We start from the raw sequence: 16552 nt of genomic DNA, 5'->3' as shown, positions 1-16552 counted from the left end.
GTTAGCTTTGCAGTCTAGTAGCTGTGACTTGGCTAATGCTCCAGAACACCAGTCAGGTCAGTTGTGGTTTCAGAGAGAGAGAGAGAAGCGGTGTTAGCGAGCTACAGAACGAATGAAGAGAGGGAGCGGCGGTACCAAGAACAAACGTTATTTCCTAGAGCACAAAAAATTCTACATCTCTCTTCATTTTGTTAACAAATCCATGATTAATGTCACTGGAATTATGCTGTTTCTATAATGCCATGAACATCTCTGAAAGCCAAATGAAAGTGACTTAGGTTTCCATGTTGTTGATGAAGTCTTCTCCACAGTTGATGATCCGTCTCAGGACACTCAGAATCAGAGAATCAACATCATCGTTTACGTCGATTTCTTCATGGTAGTTCTTCACAGGAAAGATGCAGTTCATTGGAATTCCCACCAAATCACTGAATTTCTGCATCTAAGTAAAGTTAATAAAAGTCACGGTTGTAATTGTAACTTCAAGAATAGTTTGATGCTAAGATACTGAGATTGCTTGATTGACCCCCCATATACAGTGGTGGGAAAAAGTTTCCGGACACCCTTACAATTTTACACAATCTCACAATCTCAAATATTATCATGAAATATTTGTGGAAAAATCTTTTTTGTGTTTCAAAAGGTGTGGCTGCATTAGACAGATACAAACAAATACAAATGATATTTTTTGTTTATTGTTTCCAAGAAAAACTAAGCAAACTAAATAGTTGACAGTGTAATCTTTCTCTTCAGGCGTGTTTCCTGCGTTAGGTTCCTTGTTTTAGCCATTTTTGTGTCTGAAGAACTTTCAGATGTGCTGGCTTTATATAGACACCAAGCTTGGCAACAAAAATTGGGTCTTTTAATAAAAAGATCCACCTTCATCACTGGTACCAAAATGAGCCAATACTCCAAATTTCTTCTGTATTTTTATGGAACCAATCAATTTGAAGTTTTGAATGGCTTTTTTAGGATTTGTTTGTATTTTGGCTGTGACTGTACTAAAAGAAATTGCACTTGAAGACCTAAGAGTGATTCTTAATGCAATATTTCACAAATGCATGGGCGGTCCCAAAACTTTTTTCCACCACTGTATTTTTATCAAGGTTATAAAATCTATGTCCAGTCTAATGTAAAATTACCAGTAGAAACTCACCGTTTCCTTCAGGTACTTGCTCTTATAGACGTTCTTCAGATCCTTCTCGATCAGTGGGCAGGCTAAATCAATTTTGGTGATGACAGCCAGCTGGGGAATTCCTGCAGATACACAACAGGAAACTGTTCAGTCCTTTAAGAATACAGTTTTCAAGGTAACACTGACAGGGCTGATAGCGTTCCGGCGCCATGCCGCGATGGACCACAGGTTCACGAAGCCCAGGGAAGACAGCAAAGGGCATTAAGAATAAATGGCGCTGGGCTTGGATAGAGGAGAATGGGAGCAATGTGGCAGTAGACAGTTACAAGATATTTAATAGGGTTATTTTCAAATAATGTATATATGTTTTATGATGAAATTTGCCACATACAATCCCGTCCCCCGCCCCCAGGATTTTTTTCTACTATCAGCCCTGCATTGACTAATCTCAATGTGGCACCACAGCTTTACACACAAGCTAATGAACATCCTGATGTTTGCTCTTACCCAGGTCACTGGCTGTCTCTCTGATGTCCCTTATCTTCCTCACATCGTCTTGAGTCAGTAGAGCTGCTTTGTCAGCAGGTACAACACACACCAGAACCTGAACTTTGTCATTTAGAGTTGGTTCTGCGTTGTAATGCTGACTGTCCTCTGACAGTTTAGATCCGGGATTGTACTAGAAAATAATGCAAAATCCATTTAAGTAATGATGTAAACAGTATTTGTCAGACTTTGATCCCTAAACTGTTTTCTCTGCGCTGAAGTAGTGCATTAATTATTTACCATGTAACCATCTTTCACATGTCCCTTCATGGCCAGTTTGATGTCTTCTGGATGGACTCCTCCCTTCTTGTCCATCTCAAGACCCATAGTGTCATTGAAGACATAAGGGTAAAAGTCTCCGGGCTGTCCTTTTTGGAATTTGTAGGTGTTGTACTGTAAAACACAGGAGTGACAGTGCTGCTGTTATGATAATGCTATCGTTTGGTGGGCTTTGGCATTTTTTAAAATTTGCAAAACATCTCTAGCTGCACCACTTCAGTTACAGTAGGACCTTGATTAGGGCTGATTTTTGTTAAATTGTGAATCACAATGGTCTCTTTGTGAATTGAGATCACGATTCTCTCACACAATTCCTACTTTTTTCAACAATAATATTTATTGCACTCTTAGAAACTTGAGTTTAAAAAATAAATAAATAACTCAGGTCTCCCCGGTAGCTCACCTGGTGAAACGCGCACCTCTTGTACAAGGCTGAGTCCTGACTGGGATCTGAACCATCGTCCCCTCTCTCTGCCCTGCCTTTCCTGTCTCTCTTAACTGTCACTATCACATCAAGCAGAAATGCCAGAGAATTAAAGAAAGAAGTCTCTTAACACAGAATACCTCAAGTGTCTCTTCATGTCTTATTTTAGATGCTTAATCATAGAGTGCACATGGTGATGCTGTGTAACACCTGTCTTATTGAGGTTTGAGGCGACTGGCTCATTGTGAGCGCATATTTGGATTCTGTGGTGACGTTTGAGGCGGTTATAGAGATTGACAGTGTGACTTTACGGTGTGACAATGCCAAAGCATTACTTACAAATTCTAACTCCTTGTACATCATCAAATTTCAGCTGGAAAAAGTTCCATATGCATCCTGGTATGAGCACATCACTCTGCTATTTCAGGTTGCCATGGTAACTTGGACTGACAACGAAGCGCTGCGAGCGAAGGAGTAAAACGAGAGAACATTGAGTTGTATGCATGAAGGTTAATATAGCATGTTTTGCTTTGCTTGTGGACGCAGCGTGACATCAGTGCACACGGGAATAGAAGCAAGTGAGTCGTCATCATTTAGAAATGAGACACATAGACATAATCAGGATGATTTTTTTTTTTACAATTAATTTTGCAGCTCAAACCATAATTATTTGAACACCAGTTTTTCAGAATGACTGGTTAACCGCATGGATATTTCCATTTTAATTTTTCCCCCTTTCAACTACAAGCTTCACACTACTATCCATCAGCCTACAATACAGTTCCACTAAAGTGGAAACCAAGTATAGTTACGTTACATTGGTTCTGCTGCAGTTGGGTGATGCAGTGTAGCTACACTTCCACTTTAGAGATGAGGCTGTTGCTTAGGTTATTTGTACAGTAAACGGTGTTCATACTTTCTTGGTGAAACTTTGACCGGTATTTGCATCAGCCAAAGCTCTGCCTGTGATTCTGCCTTGCAAGACGCTGTCGACAGAGTTGATGAAACTGGATTTTCCAGCTCCAACTAGCCCATGAAGCAGGATTCTCAGATGTTGGACGTCATCTTTGTAGGGTTTGTAATCCCTCACATACTGCAGCTCTTTGTCCTCATCTCTGTTTAACAAAGGAAAATTTATCAGATCATATGTTCAAACGGTACATACATTGTGGTGTTCAGATGTTTAGATTGAGGTTTATTCTGTCAGACAAACAGATTGCTGGAGTTGGAGATTAACCTGCAACAAAAGTGAATAAAGCCAGCATGGAGAGACACAGTCACTAAACACTGTGTTGCACAGTTTCTGTCATTTTGAAAAGACTAAAACATACAGGTCGCCACACAGACATTAGTTTGGTACTTACTCCCATGGTATTTTCCTCCATGGCCTCTTTAAAGCTGAGAAACAAATTGCACATGTTTGTTAAGACGTCAGTAGTGTTTCACAGAGACATCATGCAGCCACTTGTCATTCTCTGTGAGTGATCAGTTAATCAACATTGAATTTCAAAATGTGTCTTACTAGGAGATGGTGGTGGTGGGGTTCGTGTTGGGGATGGTACGGGGGTTGAAGGTTTGGAAGGTGAAGGTCCCATTGCTAGAAAACACATGTAAAACTTAGATATTACAGCTTAAGGAACAATTTATTCATTGCCTAAAATTAAACTGTAAACATAACTCTGAGACTTAATAACTTGTTTGAAAAAGATGAATATTTCAAGTTGTATTACACTTTAAGCTCAAAATTGAGTTGAATGGATCATGGCTTTGTGCATTATCACTGGTAAAAGTGAATATATATGGTACAACATGAAAGTTTCTTTAGGGATTAGTTAAAAACAATATGTAAATAAAGAACATAAAAGCAGCTGCTGTTTTGGTTTCATATTCTGTGAGAGATACATGTAAAAATATTCAGAAAAACAAATCAGCTCTTAAAAGCTTAAAAGTTAATGAAAAAAAAATCATTGATTAAAATGAATTGAAGTCTGACAAAAAAAAAGTTACAGTAGTTGTAACACCAGTTTCCAAATCACCACTGACACAGAAAATGAAAATGAAAATGAAAGCAACTTAAAAAATTGCTTTGTCCAAATTTAAGTTTTGAAATGATCACATTTCTTCAGTGATTGAAGGTATTCATCACTACATTAATTTTAAGACAAAACACTGAATTTTAACAGTGCAAACAAAAGCATGCCTATTTCTATTTTGCTCCCAAATCTGAGGACAACAAACTGAGAAAAAACATACCTGTGCTGTCGTAGAACCAGGAGAGACTGCAGTGTTTGGAGAAGAATAAGCGGTGGTGGAAATAAATAAGCTATATATAATATCTGCCTCTAGGAGCTCCACCCTTTAATATTGACAGTGATACCCCATGTGACTTACAAGAAATCTCCCTGTTTCCTATGAGGCAACAATCCATTATCATCATCTCACTTTCAGTTTCACTGCAGAATGAAATGACACAGCAAAAGCAGAATAATAATAATAATGAAGTAAAATAACAGCAGAAAGCTTTACAGAATAGGCCAATCAAGAGCAACACAAAATGAAGGTAAAATCAAGATAAAGTTAAAACAAGAAAACAAAGATACAAAAGTAGAGAGAAAACAAAAGGATGTTGTAGGATAGAGACTGCAAAAGAGATAAAAGGGCAGCAGAAATAAACAAAAAAGGCAAATATCAATAACTGCAAAAATAACAGAAAGTATTAATATATTAAAAACTCATTAAATCCAAGCATATTAACACATAGAAATTCAAATACGCATGTCTGCACAGATGCACATATTAAATATCTTGTCAGCCCATACCAGACTGTGATATTTTCATGTAGCTCCTAAAACCAGCCCAGCATTTATCAAGTCCCCCCAGTCTAATGTCCTGACACTGTGATATAACACACTGACAACACCCCCCTCAGCTCTTATTACTGTTAGTAGCAGCAGTAGTAGGGGTGGTGGCAACAAAGGCAGGATTAGTATCAGCATTATTTTGCATTATTTCGCATTTATTTTGTATTTTTCCCCTTTTCCTGTCCTGTGCTGTTTCTCTTTGCACACCAAAGGGAAAACATCTTGTGGATCATCTGAGCTCATCGATCACTAACAGCCTGTGAGGCCATTAAAGAAACCAGAGTGGGTCACTGTGCTGCAGAACAGTCTGCAGTTTAACCCTTTGATGCATGAATTATGAAAGCCTGAGTTAAGTTTGTTTTGTATGTGTTTTTACTCTTCTTAGGGTATGAACACTTTTGTGAGTCTCCATACTTCTTTAAGGATGCAGAACTGGTATTACCATGTCATGATACTGGTATTAATGTTTTCAGCAACAAGAACTGACAGTCTCTGCATAAACCTCAATGTAGGGGAGCAGCAGAGAGCATTCTAACAGCTGATATGCAATTCCACCATAGAAACCATTGCATTTAGGAGAAAATGACTTTTAAACAGCTGTCCACTGTAGTGACCGCTATGCGCCAAAGGGTTAAACAGCTTCTCTGCTCCAGAATGATTTCTGAAGGTTCTGGGGTAAAACCAGTCGTCCGGCCGGCTCTTTGAATCTGTTTGTCCAATCTGTTTTTATCACCAGCTGTTTTGCTTTTTCCCTGTCAGACCAAACCATGAAACAGCACACCAGCCACAATACTCAGAAAAGAATATCTAGTAACTTCAGCTGTTTGCTGTTTGCCTCAGTCTATGCACAGTAAATGACAAGTAGTTCAAGATATGTGTCATAAATGGTCACATCTTGTCACATTTATTTTAGTGCTCGGTAAATATGCTTTATTGTTCGGTAATTATTAAGTTAGCTTTGCAGTCTAGTAGCTGTGACTTGGCCAATGTTCCAGAACACCACAGTCAGGTCAGTTGGGGTTTCAGAGAGAGAGAGAAGCGGTGTTAGCGAGCTACAGAACAAATGAAGAGAGGGAGTGGCGGTACCAAGAACAAACGCTATGTCCTAGAGCACAAAAAATTCTACATCTCTCTTCATTTTGTTAACAAATCCATGCATTAATGTCAATGGAATTATGCTGTTTCTATAATGCCATGAACATCTCTGAAAGCCAGTTGAAAGTGATTTAGGTTTCCAAGTCGCTGATGAACTCTTCTCCAGCGTCGATGATGTGTTTCAGTGCACTCAGTATCAGAGAGTCAACATCATCGTTTATTGTCGTCTCTTTGTTGTAGTTCTTGACAGGAAAGATGCAGTTCATTGGAATTCCCACCAAATCACTGAATTTCTGCATCTAAGTTGGAAGTAACAAAAGGAACGGTTGACCTCAAGTTGTTTTTGGTCACAAACTGAGATTCCTTGATTGACCCTTCATATATTCTAACCCATGTTACAAAATCTGGATGCAGTCTATTGTAAAATTACCAGTAGAAACTCACTGTTTCCTCCAGGTACTTGCTCTTAGACGTTCTTCAGATCTTTCTTGATCTCTGGGCAGGCTAAATCAATTCTAGTGAGGACAGCCAGCTGGGGAATTCCTGCAGATACACAACAGGAAACCGTTCAGTCCTTTAAGAATACAGTTTTCAAAGTAACACTGACTAATCTCAATGTGGCACCACAGCGTTACACACAAACTAATGAACATCCTGATGTGTGCTCTTACACAGGTCACTGGCCGTCCTTCTGATGTCCTTCATCTTCTTTACATGGTCTTTAGTCAGTAGACGTATTTTGTCAGCAGGTGCAACACACACCAGAACATGAACTTTGTTGTTCTGAGTTGGGTGTGCATTGTAAAACTCACTGTCATCTGACAGTTTAGATCCAGGTTTGAACTAGAAAATAGGACAGATCTCTAACAATCTCTGTCAGTCTTTTTGTGGATCAAAATAGAAATTTATATTATGGAACTATTGACTTTTTCCTTGAGACATGCCACTAAAAATGTGAAAAATATTGGAAAAACTGGAAATTTTATTTGGATCTGAAGTGATTCCTTGAATGTGGAACAGAGTTTAGGTGAGGAATGAGTGTAAAACGCCTCCTCCCTCAGAATGGCCCGGCTTTGCACTAATAAAACGCCCTGGGCAACAGACAAGCAGTGATGTTAACCTAACCTGAGTCAAAACATTTATCAAAACATTTATTATTCCAGTAACGTTGTAGTGATAGGTTATCATAATAACTATCACTACCGAGGATGATTCACACTCCCCGCTGTCATTAACGGAAGGCACACACACACACACACACACACACACACACCTCCATTCATGAGCCCCACCTTCATTCACGAGCCCCGCTGTCATGAACACACCTCCATTCATGAGCCAATGGTGGCCGTCCTTCCCGTTTTAAAAGCCGGGGGAAATTCAAAATGGCGCGGCTCACAGTATAACGGAGGAAGAGGTGAGGCCGTCCTGCCGAGGTACTGAGCAGCGTTTTTTGCGTCTCCAGTTTTTTTTCTCGTGAGAGTCCGCGTATGTTTCCTGAGTGGCCGTCGTGCGAAAATGGGAATGAGTTGAACTGATTTACAGAAAGAGACTGTGCGAGGATTTTTGGTTGGCGGATTGGAAATTGTGGACTGGATTTTTGTTTTTCTGGATTGGACTGGCGGTTGATTTCTTTGTTGGTTTTTTTTGTGTGCTTTTGTTTTTTGGACCTTATGTACAGGGACGACCTGAACAAAGAAAAAAATACTGACTCACCCCCTGATAAAGTATTGTTAGGCGCTGACCTAACTGGCACCCCAAAACGCAGTCGTACCGTTACAACGTAAGCCCAATTTTTCAATGAAGTTAGTCAACTTTTTATGTAATAACCTTATGAATTTACATAGATACCTTGTGTTGGGGTGCACCTTCCAGAAAAATCAAAGCCAGTTTGTGACAGTTTGGTTTATTTTAAGGACTAGTTTTGTGTGTTTATGTGGGGTGCCAGCCAGGTCTCTCTCCTGGCATTTAAGATTTAATGTCAGTCAAGTCAGTTTAAATATGTGTACCAAACCCTCACAAAGGAGATATATGGTAACATAATACAGTTGTCCCTCGCTATAATCGCTATATTTTTAGAACGTAACTCCCGCGATAAACGAGGGACCACTGTACATCCTATATTGAATGACACACAAACTCAGTATACAACACACACAACACTTGGAGTTTTAATGTGAAAAATGGTTTGCTGTATTATCAGTCTTTTTAACTAACAACTCAAAGTTCAGTGTAGAAAGAAAAAAGCAAAATCAGTCCAAACTCAATATCCCCCACAAAATTCCACTCTGGGTGTATCCTTTTCATTTGTTTTTTTTTTTTTTTTTCATCCATGAAAAGAAACCTACGTCATGTCAGTCAGTCCAGTCAGGCTCTGGCTCCAGTCCGGGTTTTGTGGCTGCTGCTCTGCTTGCTGGCTTCCGGGTTCACTGAATGACAGCGGCAGAGTGGGATAGAGGCGATCCGGGAGAATACTGCTTAAACGGGTTGAAATAGCAGTTGAAACGGAGAACCTAGACAGGGATAAGGGATCTGACGACCTGAACTCTGCTTGTCTATCGCGGCTTTTACCGTATGCTCCGTGGTTTTAGTAATGTTTGGCCGATACTATCGGTGGGGCCGATAGTGTTGAGGCCGACAGTAACTAATTAGTAATTAGTACTATCAGAGACGATACTATCGGCCTGCCGATTAAGCGGTCGTTCCTTACTGTCCAGCACACCGACTGTTTGGGGCTTTCTGTGCCATGTCTGTCTGAGTTTTTGCCACAAGAAACATCTGCATTACATGATATCAGAGACGTGGTGACACATTTCCAGTGTTAAACCTCAAAAAGAAAAAAAAAGTAAAAAAAAGAAGCCAGAGAAGTCACAGAGATCAGTGTTCTTGCTTGAAGAGAAGCACCAACATCCTGACTAAAACATGAAGCTTAAATGCACAGCATGTAAATAATACATAAGGCAGTTTAGTGACTGATGACAAATATTTCTGGTTGGTAACTACTCAGTTTACCTGCCTTTGGCAAATGAATCGGGTGAAGTAAATTTTTCAAAGATGAAGGTGCTACATACAATACAATAAATATACATGACAAAAGAGGTAAAAAGGTGATTGTAACATAAACATGTAGAATCTTACAAAAATGTGAGTTCATTTTGTTAAATAGACCAAACATGAAACCACACACAATATTCAGAAAAGAATATCTAGTAACTTCAGCTGTTTGCTGTTTGCCTCAGTCTGTGCACAGTAAATGACAAGTAGTTCAAGATATGTGTCATAAATGGTCACATCTTGTCACATTTATTTTAGTGCTCGATAAATATGCTTTACTGTTAGGTAATTATTAAGTTAGCTTTGCAGTCTAGTAGCTGTGACTTGGCTAATGCTCCAAAACACCAGTCAGGTCAGTTGTGGTTTCAGAGAGAGAGAGAAGCGGTGTTAGCGAGCTACAAAACGAATGAAGAGAGGGAGCGGCGGTACCAAGAACAAACGTTATTTCCTAGAGCACAAAAAATTCTACATCTCTCTTCATTTTGTTAACAAATCCATGATTAATGTCAATGGAATTATGCTGTTTCTATAATGCCATGAACATCTCTGAAAGCCAGATGAAAGTGACTTAGGTTTCCAAGTGGTTGATGAAGTCTTCTCCACAGTTGATGATCCGTCTCAGGACACTCAGAATCAGAGAATCAACATCATAGTTTATGTCGATTTCTTCATGGTAGTTCTTCACAGGAAAGATGCAGTTCATTGGAATTCCCACCAAATCACTGAATTTCTGCATCTAAGTAAAGTTAATAATAGTCACGGTTGTAATTGTAACTTCAAGAATAGTTTGATGCCAAGATACTGAGATTGTTGATTGACCCTCCATATACAGTGGTGGAAAAAAGTTTCCGGACACCCTTAAAATTTTACACAATCTCACAATCTCAAATATTATCATGAAATATTTGTGGAAAAATCTTTTTTGTGTCTCAAAAGGTGTGGCTGCATTAGACAGATACAAACAAATACAAATGATATTTTTTGTTTATTGTTTACAAGAAAAACTAACCAAACTAAATAGTTGACAGTGTAATCTTTATCTTCAGGTGTGTTTCCTGTGTTAGGTTCCTTGTTTTAGCCATTTTTGTGTCTGAAGAACTTTCAAATGTGCTGCTTTATATAGACACCAAGCTTGGCAACAAAAATTATGTCTTTTAATGAAAAGAATGACCTTCATCACTGGTACCAAAATGAGCCAATACTCCAAATTTCTTCTGTATTTTTATGGAACCAATCAATTTGAAGTTTTTAATGGCTTTTTTAGGATTTGTTTAGTATTTTGGCTGTGACTATACTAAACGAAATTGCACTTGAAGACCTAAGAGTGATTCTTAATGCAATATTTCACAAATGGTGTCCCAAAACGTTTTTCCACCACTGTATTCTTATCAAGGTTGTAAAATCTATGTCCAGTCTAATGTAAAATTACCAGTAGAAACTCACCGTTTCCTTCAGATACTTGCTCTTATAGACGTTCTTCAGATCTTTCTGGATCTCTGGGCAGGCTAAATCAATTTTGGTGAGGACAGCCAGCTGGGGAATTCCTGCAGATACACAACAGGAAACTGTTCAGTCCTTTAAGAATACAGTTTTCAAGGTAACACTGACAGGGCTGATAGCATTCCGGTGCCATGCCGGGATGGACCACAGGTTCACGAAGCCCGGGGAAGACAGCAAAGATGTCGATAAGGGCGTTAAGAATAAATGGTGCCGGGCTTGGATAGAGGAGAATGGGAGCAATGTGGCAGTAGACAGTTACAAGATAGTTAATAGGGTTATTTTCAAATAATGTATATATGTTATATGATGAAATTTGCCACATACATACCCCCACCCCCCACCCCTCTCAGGATTTTTTTCTACTATCAGCCCTGCATTGACTAATCTCAATGTGGCACCACAGCTTTACACACAAGCTACTGAACATCCTGATGTTTGTTCTTACCCAGATCACTGGCCATCTCTCTGATGTCCCTTATCTTCCTCACATCGTCTTGAGTCAATAGAGCTGCTTTGTCAGCAGGTACAACACACACCAGAACCTGGACTTTGTCATTTAGAGTTGGTTCCGCGTTGTAATACTGACTGTCTTCTGACAGTTTAGATCCGGGATTGTACTAGAAAATAATGCAAAATCCATTTAAGTAATGATGTAAACAGTATTTGTTAGGCTTTGATCCCTAAACTGTTTTCTCTGAGTTGAAATATTGCATTAATTATTTACCGTGTAACCGTCCTTCACATGTCCCGTCATGGCCAGTTTGATGTCTTCTGGATGGACTCCTCTGTTCTTGTCCATCTCAAGACCCATAGTGTCATTGAAGACATAAGGGTAATAGTCTCCAGGCTGTCCTTTTTGGAATTTGTAGGTGTTGTACTGTAAAACACAGGAGTGACAGTGCTGCTGTTATGATAATGCTATCGTTTGGTGGGCTTTGACATTATTTAAAATTTGCAAAACATCTCTAGCTGCACCACTGCAGTTACAGTAGGACCTTGATTAGGGCTGCACAATTTTTGTTGAATTGTGAATCACAATTTTCTCTTTACGAATTGAGATCACTATTCTCTCACACAATTCCTACTTTTTTCAACAATAATATTTATTGCACACTTAAAAACTTGAGTTTAAAAAATAAATAAATAAATGAATGAATAACTCAGGACTCCCCCGTAGCTCACCTGGTAAAACCCTTACCTCTTGTACAAGGCTGAGTCCTGACTGGGATCTGAACCATCATCCCCTCTCTCTGCCCTGCCCAGGGCCTGAAATTGGCAGCGGGATTGCAGGATTCACGCACACTATCACTAATTCCCGCAAATTCCGATCTGATAATGCGAGCAATTCCCGCACACAATTACAGCGATGTGTAATAATCTATGGGATTCAATGCTGTTAACTGGAAGAGAATGTAAACATGGACGAATACGAGACGAAATCAATACCCTTAAACACTGACTGTGACGAAATTAACACACATTTTTTGTCGAAGAAAAAAGACAAGACGAAATCTACTTCATTAAATAAAAACTTAATAAAATGTGTCTTTCCTTTTTCGACATAGACTTTTAAATTACAATCCAAAAAGCGCATTCATTGGATGCACGTTAGTTTTTCTCCTCCTGCACTGCTGTGTGCTCATGCCGGTGTGTGTGTGTGCATGTGCGTGCGTGCATGCGTGCGTGCGTGTGTGTGTGTGTGTGTGACTGAGGAGCACACACCCACCGATGCAACGTTCACTTAACATTATTACACATTATTACAATTAATTGTGCAGCCCAAACCATAATTATTTGAACCCCAGTTTTTCAGAATGACTGGTTAACCGCATGGACATTTCCTATTTAATTTTTTCCCCCTTCCAACTACAAGCTTTGCACTGCTATCCATCAGCCTACAATACAGTTCCACTAAGTGGAAACCAAGTATAGTTACGTTACATTGGTTCTGCTGCAGTTGGGTGATGCAGTGTATTTGTACATTAAACAGTGTTCATACTTTCTTGGTGAAACTTTCACCGGTATTTGCCTCGGCCAAAGCTCTGCATGTGATTCTGCCTTGTAAGACACTGTCGACAGAGTTGATCAAACTGGATTTTCCAGCTCCAACTAGCCCATGAAGCAGGATTCTCAGATGTTGGACATCTTTGTAGGGTTTATAATCCCTCATATACTTCAGCTCTTCGTCTTTGTCTCTGTTTAACAAAGGAAAATTTACCAGATCACGTGTTCATATGGTGCATACATTGTGGTGTTCAGATGTTTAGATTGAGGTTTATTCTGTCAGATAAACAGGATGTTGGAGAGGGAGATTAACCTGCAACAAGCAGTGAATAAAGCCAGCATGGAGAAAAACAGCCACTAAACACCATGTTGCACAGTTTCTGTCATTTTGAAAAGACTAAAACACAAAGAGCACCACACAGACATTAGTTTGGTACTTACTCCCATGGTATTTTCCTCCATGGCCTCTTAAAAGCTGAGAAACAAATTCCACATGTTGGTTAAGATGTCAGCAGTGTTTCACAGAGACATCATGCAGGCACTTGTCATTCTCTGTGAGATCAGTTAATCAAGATTGAATTTTAAAATGTGTCTTACTAGGAGATGGTGGTGGTGGTGGTAGTGGTGGTGGGGTTCGTGGTTGGAATGATGCGGGGGTTGATTTTTTGTTTCCCATTGCTAGAATATAACACATGTAAAACTTAGATATTACAGCATAAGGAACGATTAATTCATTGCCTAAAATCAAACTGTAAACATAACTTTGAGACTTAATAACTTGTTTGAAAAAGTTGAATATTTCAAGTTGTATTACACTTTAAGCTGAAAATGAGTTGAATGCATCATGGTTTTGTACATTATCACTGGAGAAAGTGAATATATTTGGTACAACAAAAATGTTTCTTTAGGGATTAGTTAAAAATAATATGTAAATAAAGAACATAAAAGCAGCTGCTGTTTTGGTTTCATATTCTGTGAGAGATACATATAAAAAATATTCAGAAAAACAAATCAGCTGTTAAAAGCTTAAAAATTAATAAAAATCATTGATTAAAATTAATTGAAGTCTGACAAAAAAAGTTAGAGTAGTTGTAACACCAGTTTCCAAATCACCACTGACACAGAAAATGAACAAGAAAGCAACTTTTTAAAAAAATTGCTTTGTCCAAATTTAAGTTTTGAAATGATCACATTTCTTCAGTGATTGAAGATATTCATCACTACATTAATTTTAAGACAAAACACTGAATTTTAACAGTGCAAACAAAAGCATGCCTTTTTCTGTTTTGCTCCCAAATCTGAGAACAACAAACTGAGAAAAAACATACCTGTGCTGTTGTAGAACCAGGAGAGACTGCAGTGTTTGGAGAAGAATAAGCGGTGGTAGAAATAAATAAGCTTTATATAATATCTGCCTCTAGGAGCTCCACCCTTTAATATTGACAGTGATACCCCATGTGACTTACAAGAACTCTTCCTGTTTCCTATGAGGCAACAATCCATTATCATCATCTCACTTTTAGTTTCACTTCTAAACTTACTCTGTGTGATTCATAAGAACCCCTGTCTTTGTTGGTAGCTGTGCATCTCACTTTAAGTTTCACTGCAGGATGAAATGACACAGCAAAAGCAGAACAATAGTAATAATAAAGTAAAATAACAACAGAAAGCTTTACAGAATAGGCCAATCAAGAGCAACACAAAATGAAGGTAAAATCAAGATAAAGTTAAAACAAGAAAACAAAGATGCAAAAGTAGAGAGAAAACAAAAGGATGTTTTAGGATAAAGACTGCAAAAGAGATAAAAGGGCAGCAGAAATAAACAAACAAGGCAAATATCAATAACTGCAAAAATAAAAGAAATTATTAATATATTAAAAACTCCAAAAAAAAAAAATCCAAGCATATTAACACATAGAAATTCAAATACGCATGTCTGCACAGATGCACATATTAAACATCTTGTCAGCCCGTACCAGACCATGATATTTCCATGTAGCTCCTAAAACCAGCCCAGCATTTATCAAGTCCCCCCAGTCTAATGTCCTGACACTGTGATATAACACACTGACAACACCCCTCTCAGCTCTTCTTATTACTGTTAGTAGCAGCAGTAGTAGTGGTGGTGGCAACAAAGGCAGGATTAGTATCAGCTGTTGGCATTATTTTGCATTTATTTTGTATTTTTTCCCCTTTTCCTGCCCTGTGCTCTTTCCCTTTGCACACCAAAGGGAAAACATCCTGTGGATTATCTGAGCTCATCGATCACTAACAGCCTCTGAGGCCATTAAAGAAACCACAGGGCGGGTCACTGTGCTGCAGAACAGTCTGCAATTTAACCCTTTGATGCATCAATTATGAAAGCCTGAGTCAAGATTTTTTTCGTATGTGTTTTTACTCTTCTTAGGGCATGAACACTTTTGTGAGTCTCCATACTTCTTTAAGGATGCAGAACTGGTATTACCATGTCATGATACTAGTATTAATGTTTTCAGCAACAAGAACTGACAGTCTCTTCTAACAGCTGATATGCAATTCCACCATAGAAACCATTGCATTTAGGAGAAAATGACTTTTAAACAGCTGTCCACTGTAGTGACCGCTATGCGCCAAAGGGTTAAACAGCTTCTCTGCTCCAGAATGATTTCTGAAGGTTTTCCTTTTAATCTATTTGTCCAATCTGTTTTTATCACCAGCTGTTTTGCTTTTCCCCTGTCAGACCAAACCATGAAACAGCACACCAGCCACAGTACTCAGAGAAGAATATCTAGTAACTTCAGCTGTTTGCTGTTTGCCTCAGTCTATGCACAGCAAATGACAAGTAGTTCAAGATATGTGTCATAAATGGTCACATCTTGTCACATTTATTTTAGTGCTCAGTAAATATGCTTTATTGTTAGGTAATTATTAAGTTAGCTTTGCAGTCTAGTAGCTGTGACTTGGCTAATGTTCCAGAACATCACAGTCAGGTCAGTTGGGGTTTCAGAGAGAGAGAGAAGTGGTGTTAGCGAGCTACAGAACAAATGGAAAAAAAGGTGCGGCAGTACCAAGAACAAACGTTGCTATGTCCTAGAGCACAAAAAATTCTACATCTCTCTTCATTTTGTTAACAAATCCACACATTGTCAATGGAATTATGCTGTTTCTATAATGCCATGAACATCTCTGAAAGCCAGTTGAAAGTGATTTAGGTTTCCAAGTCGCTGATGAACTCTTCTCCAAAGTCGATGATGTGTTTCAGTGCACTCAGTATCAGAGAGTCAACATCATCGTTTATTGTCGTCTCTTTGTTGTAGTTCTTGACAGGAAAGACGCAGTTCATTGGAATTCCCACCAAATCACTGAATTTCTGCATCTAAGTAAAGTTAATAAAAGTCACGGTTGTAATTGTAACTTCAAGAATAGTTTTATGCTAAGATACTGAGATTGCTTGATTGACCCTCCCTGCATTCTTACCAAGGTTATAAAATCGATGTGCAGTCTAATGTAAAATTACCAGTAGAAACTCACTGTTTCCTCCAGGTTCTTGCTCTTATAGACGTTCTTCAGATCTTTCTTGATCTCTGGGCAGGCTAAATCAATTCTGGTGAGGACAGCCAGCTGGGGAATTCCTGCAGATACACAACAGGAAACTGTTCAGTCCTTTAAGAATAC

General features: G+C 38.8%; 2 protein-coding genes across 2 annotated transcripts in view; one reads left to right on the top strand and one right to left on the bottom strand.

Annotated features, from left to right (window-relative positions):
* bcap31 (B cell receptor associated protein 31) overlaps nt 1–16552 on the top strand; it is an 89984-nt gene that overhangs the window by 49932 nt on the left and 23500 nt on the right. The window lies entirely within an intron of this gene.
* On the bottom strand, nt 195–2121 carry LOC115361796 (interferon-induced protein 44-like). The gene is made up of 4 exons (XM_030055429.1): nt 1922–2121; nt 1643–1814; nt 1157–1257; nt 195–442 (listed from the first exon to the last, which is right to left on the bottom strand). Exons 1-4 carry the CDS (start codon nt 2006–2008, stop codon nt 275–277), a joined length of 528 nt encoding a protein of 175 aa, XP_029911289.1. The 5' UTR covers nt 2009–2121; the 3' UTR covers nt 195–274.

Source organism: Myripristis murdjan, chromosome 7 (genome assembly GCF_902150065.1).
Source record: "Myripristis murdjan chromosome 7, fMyrMur1.1, whole genome shotgun sequence".
NCBI lineage: Eukaryota > Metazoa > Chordata > Actinopteri > Holocentriformes > Holocentridae > Myripristis > Myripristis murdjan.
Note: the sequence above shows the minus strand (reverse complement) of the source record. Positions and strands in the feature narration are given on the sequence as shown.

Excerpts from the sequence above, each read along its gene's own strand:
- LOC115361796 (XM_030055429.1), bottom strand. The coding sequence starts at position 2,008 with ATGGGTCTTGAGATGGACAAGAAGGGAGGAGTCCATCCAGAAGACATC. Across the intron at positions 1,815-1,921 it reads ATGTGAAAGATGGTTACATG|TACAATCCCGGATCTAAACT; the intron begins GTAAATAATTAA and ends ATTATTTTCTAG. Across the intron at positions 1,258-1,642 it reads AGAGACAGCCAGTGACCTGG|GAATTCCCCAGCTGGCTGTC; the intron begins GTAAGAGCAAAC and ends GTGTATCTGCAG.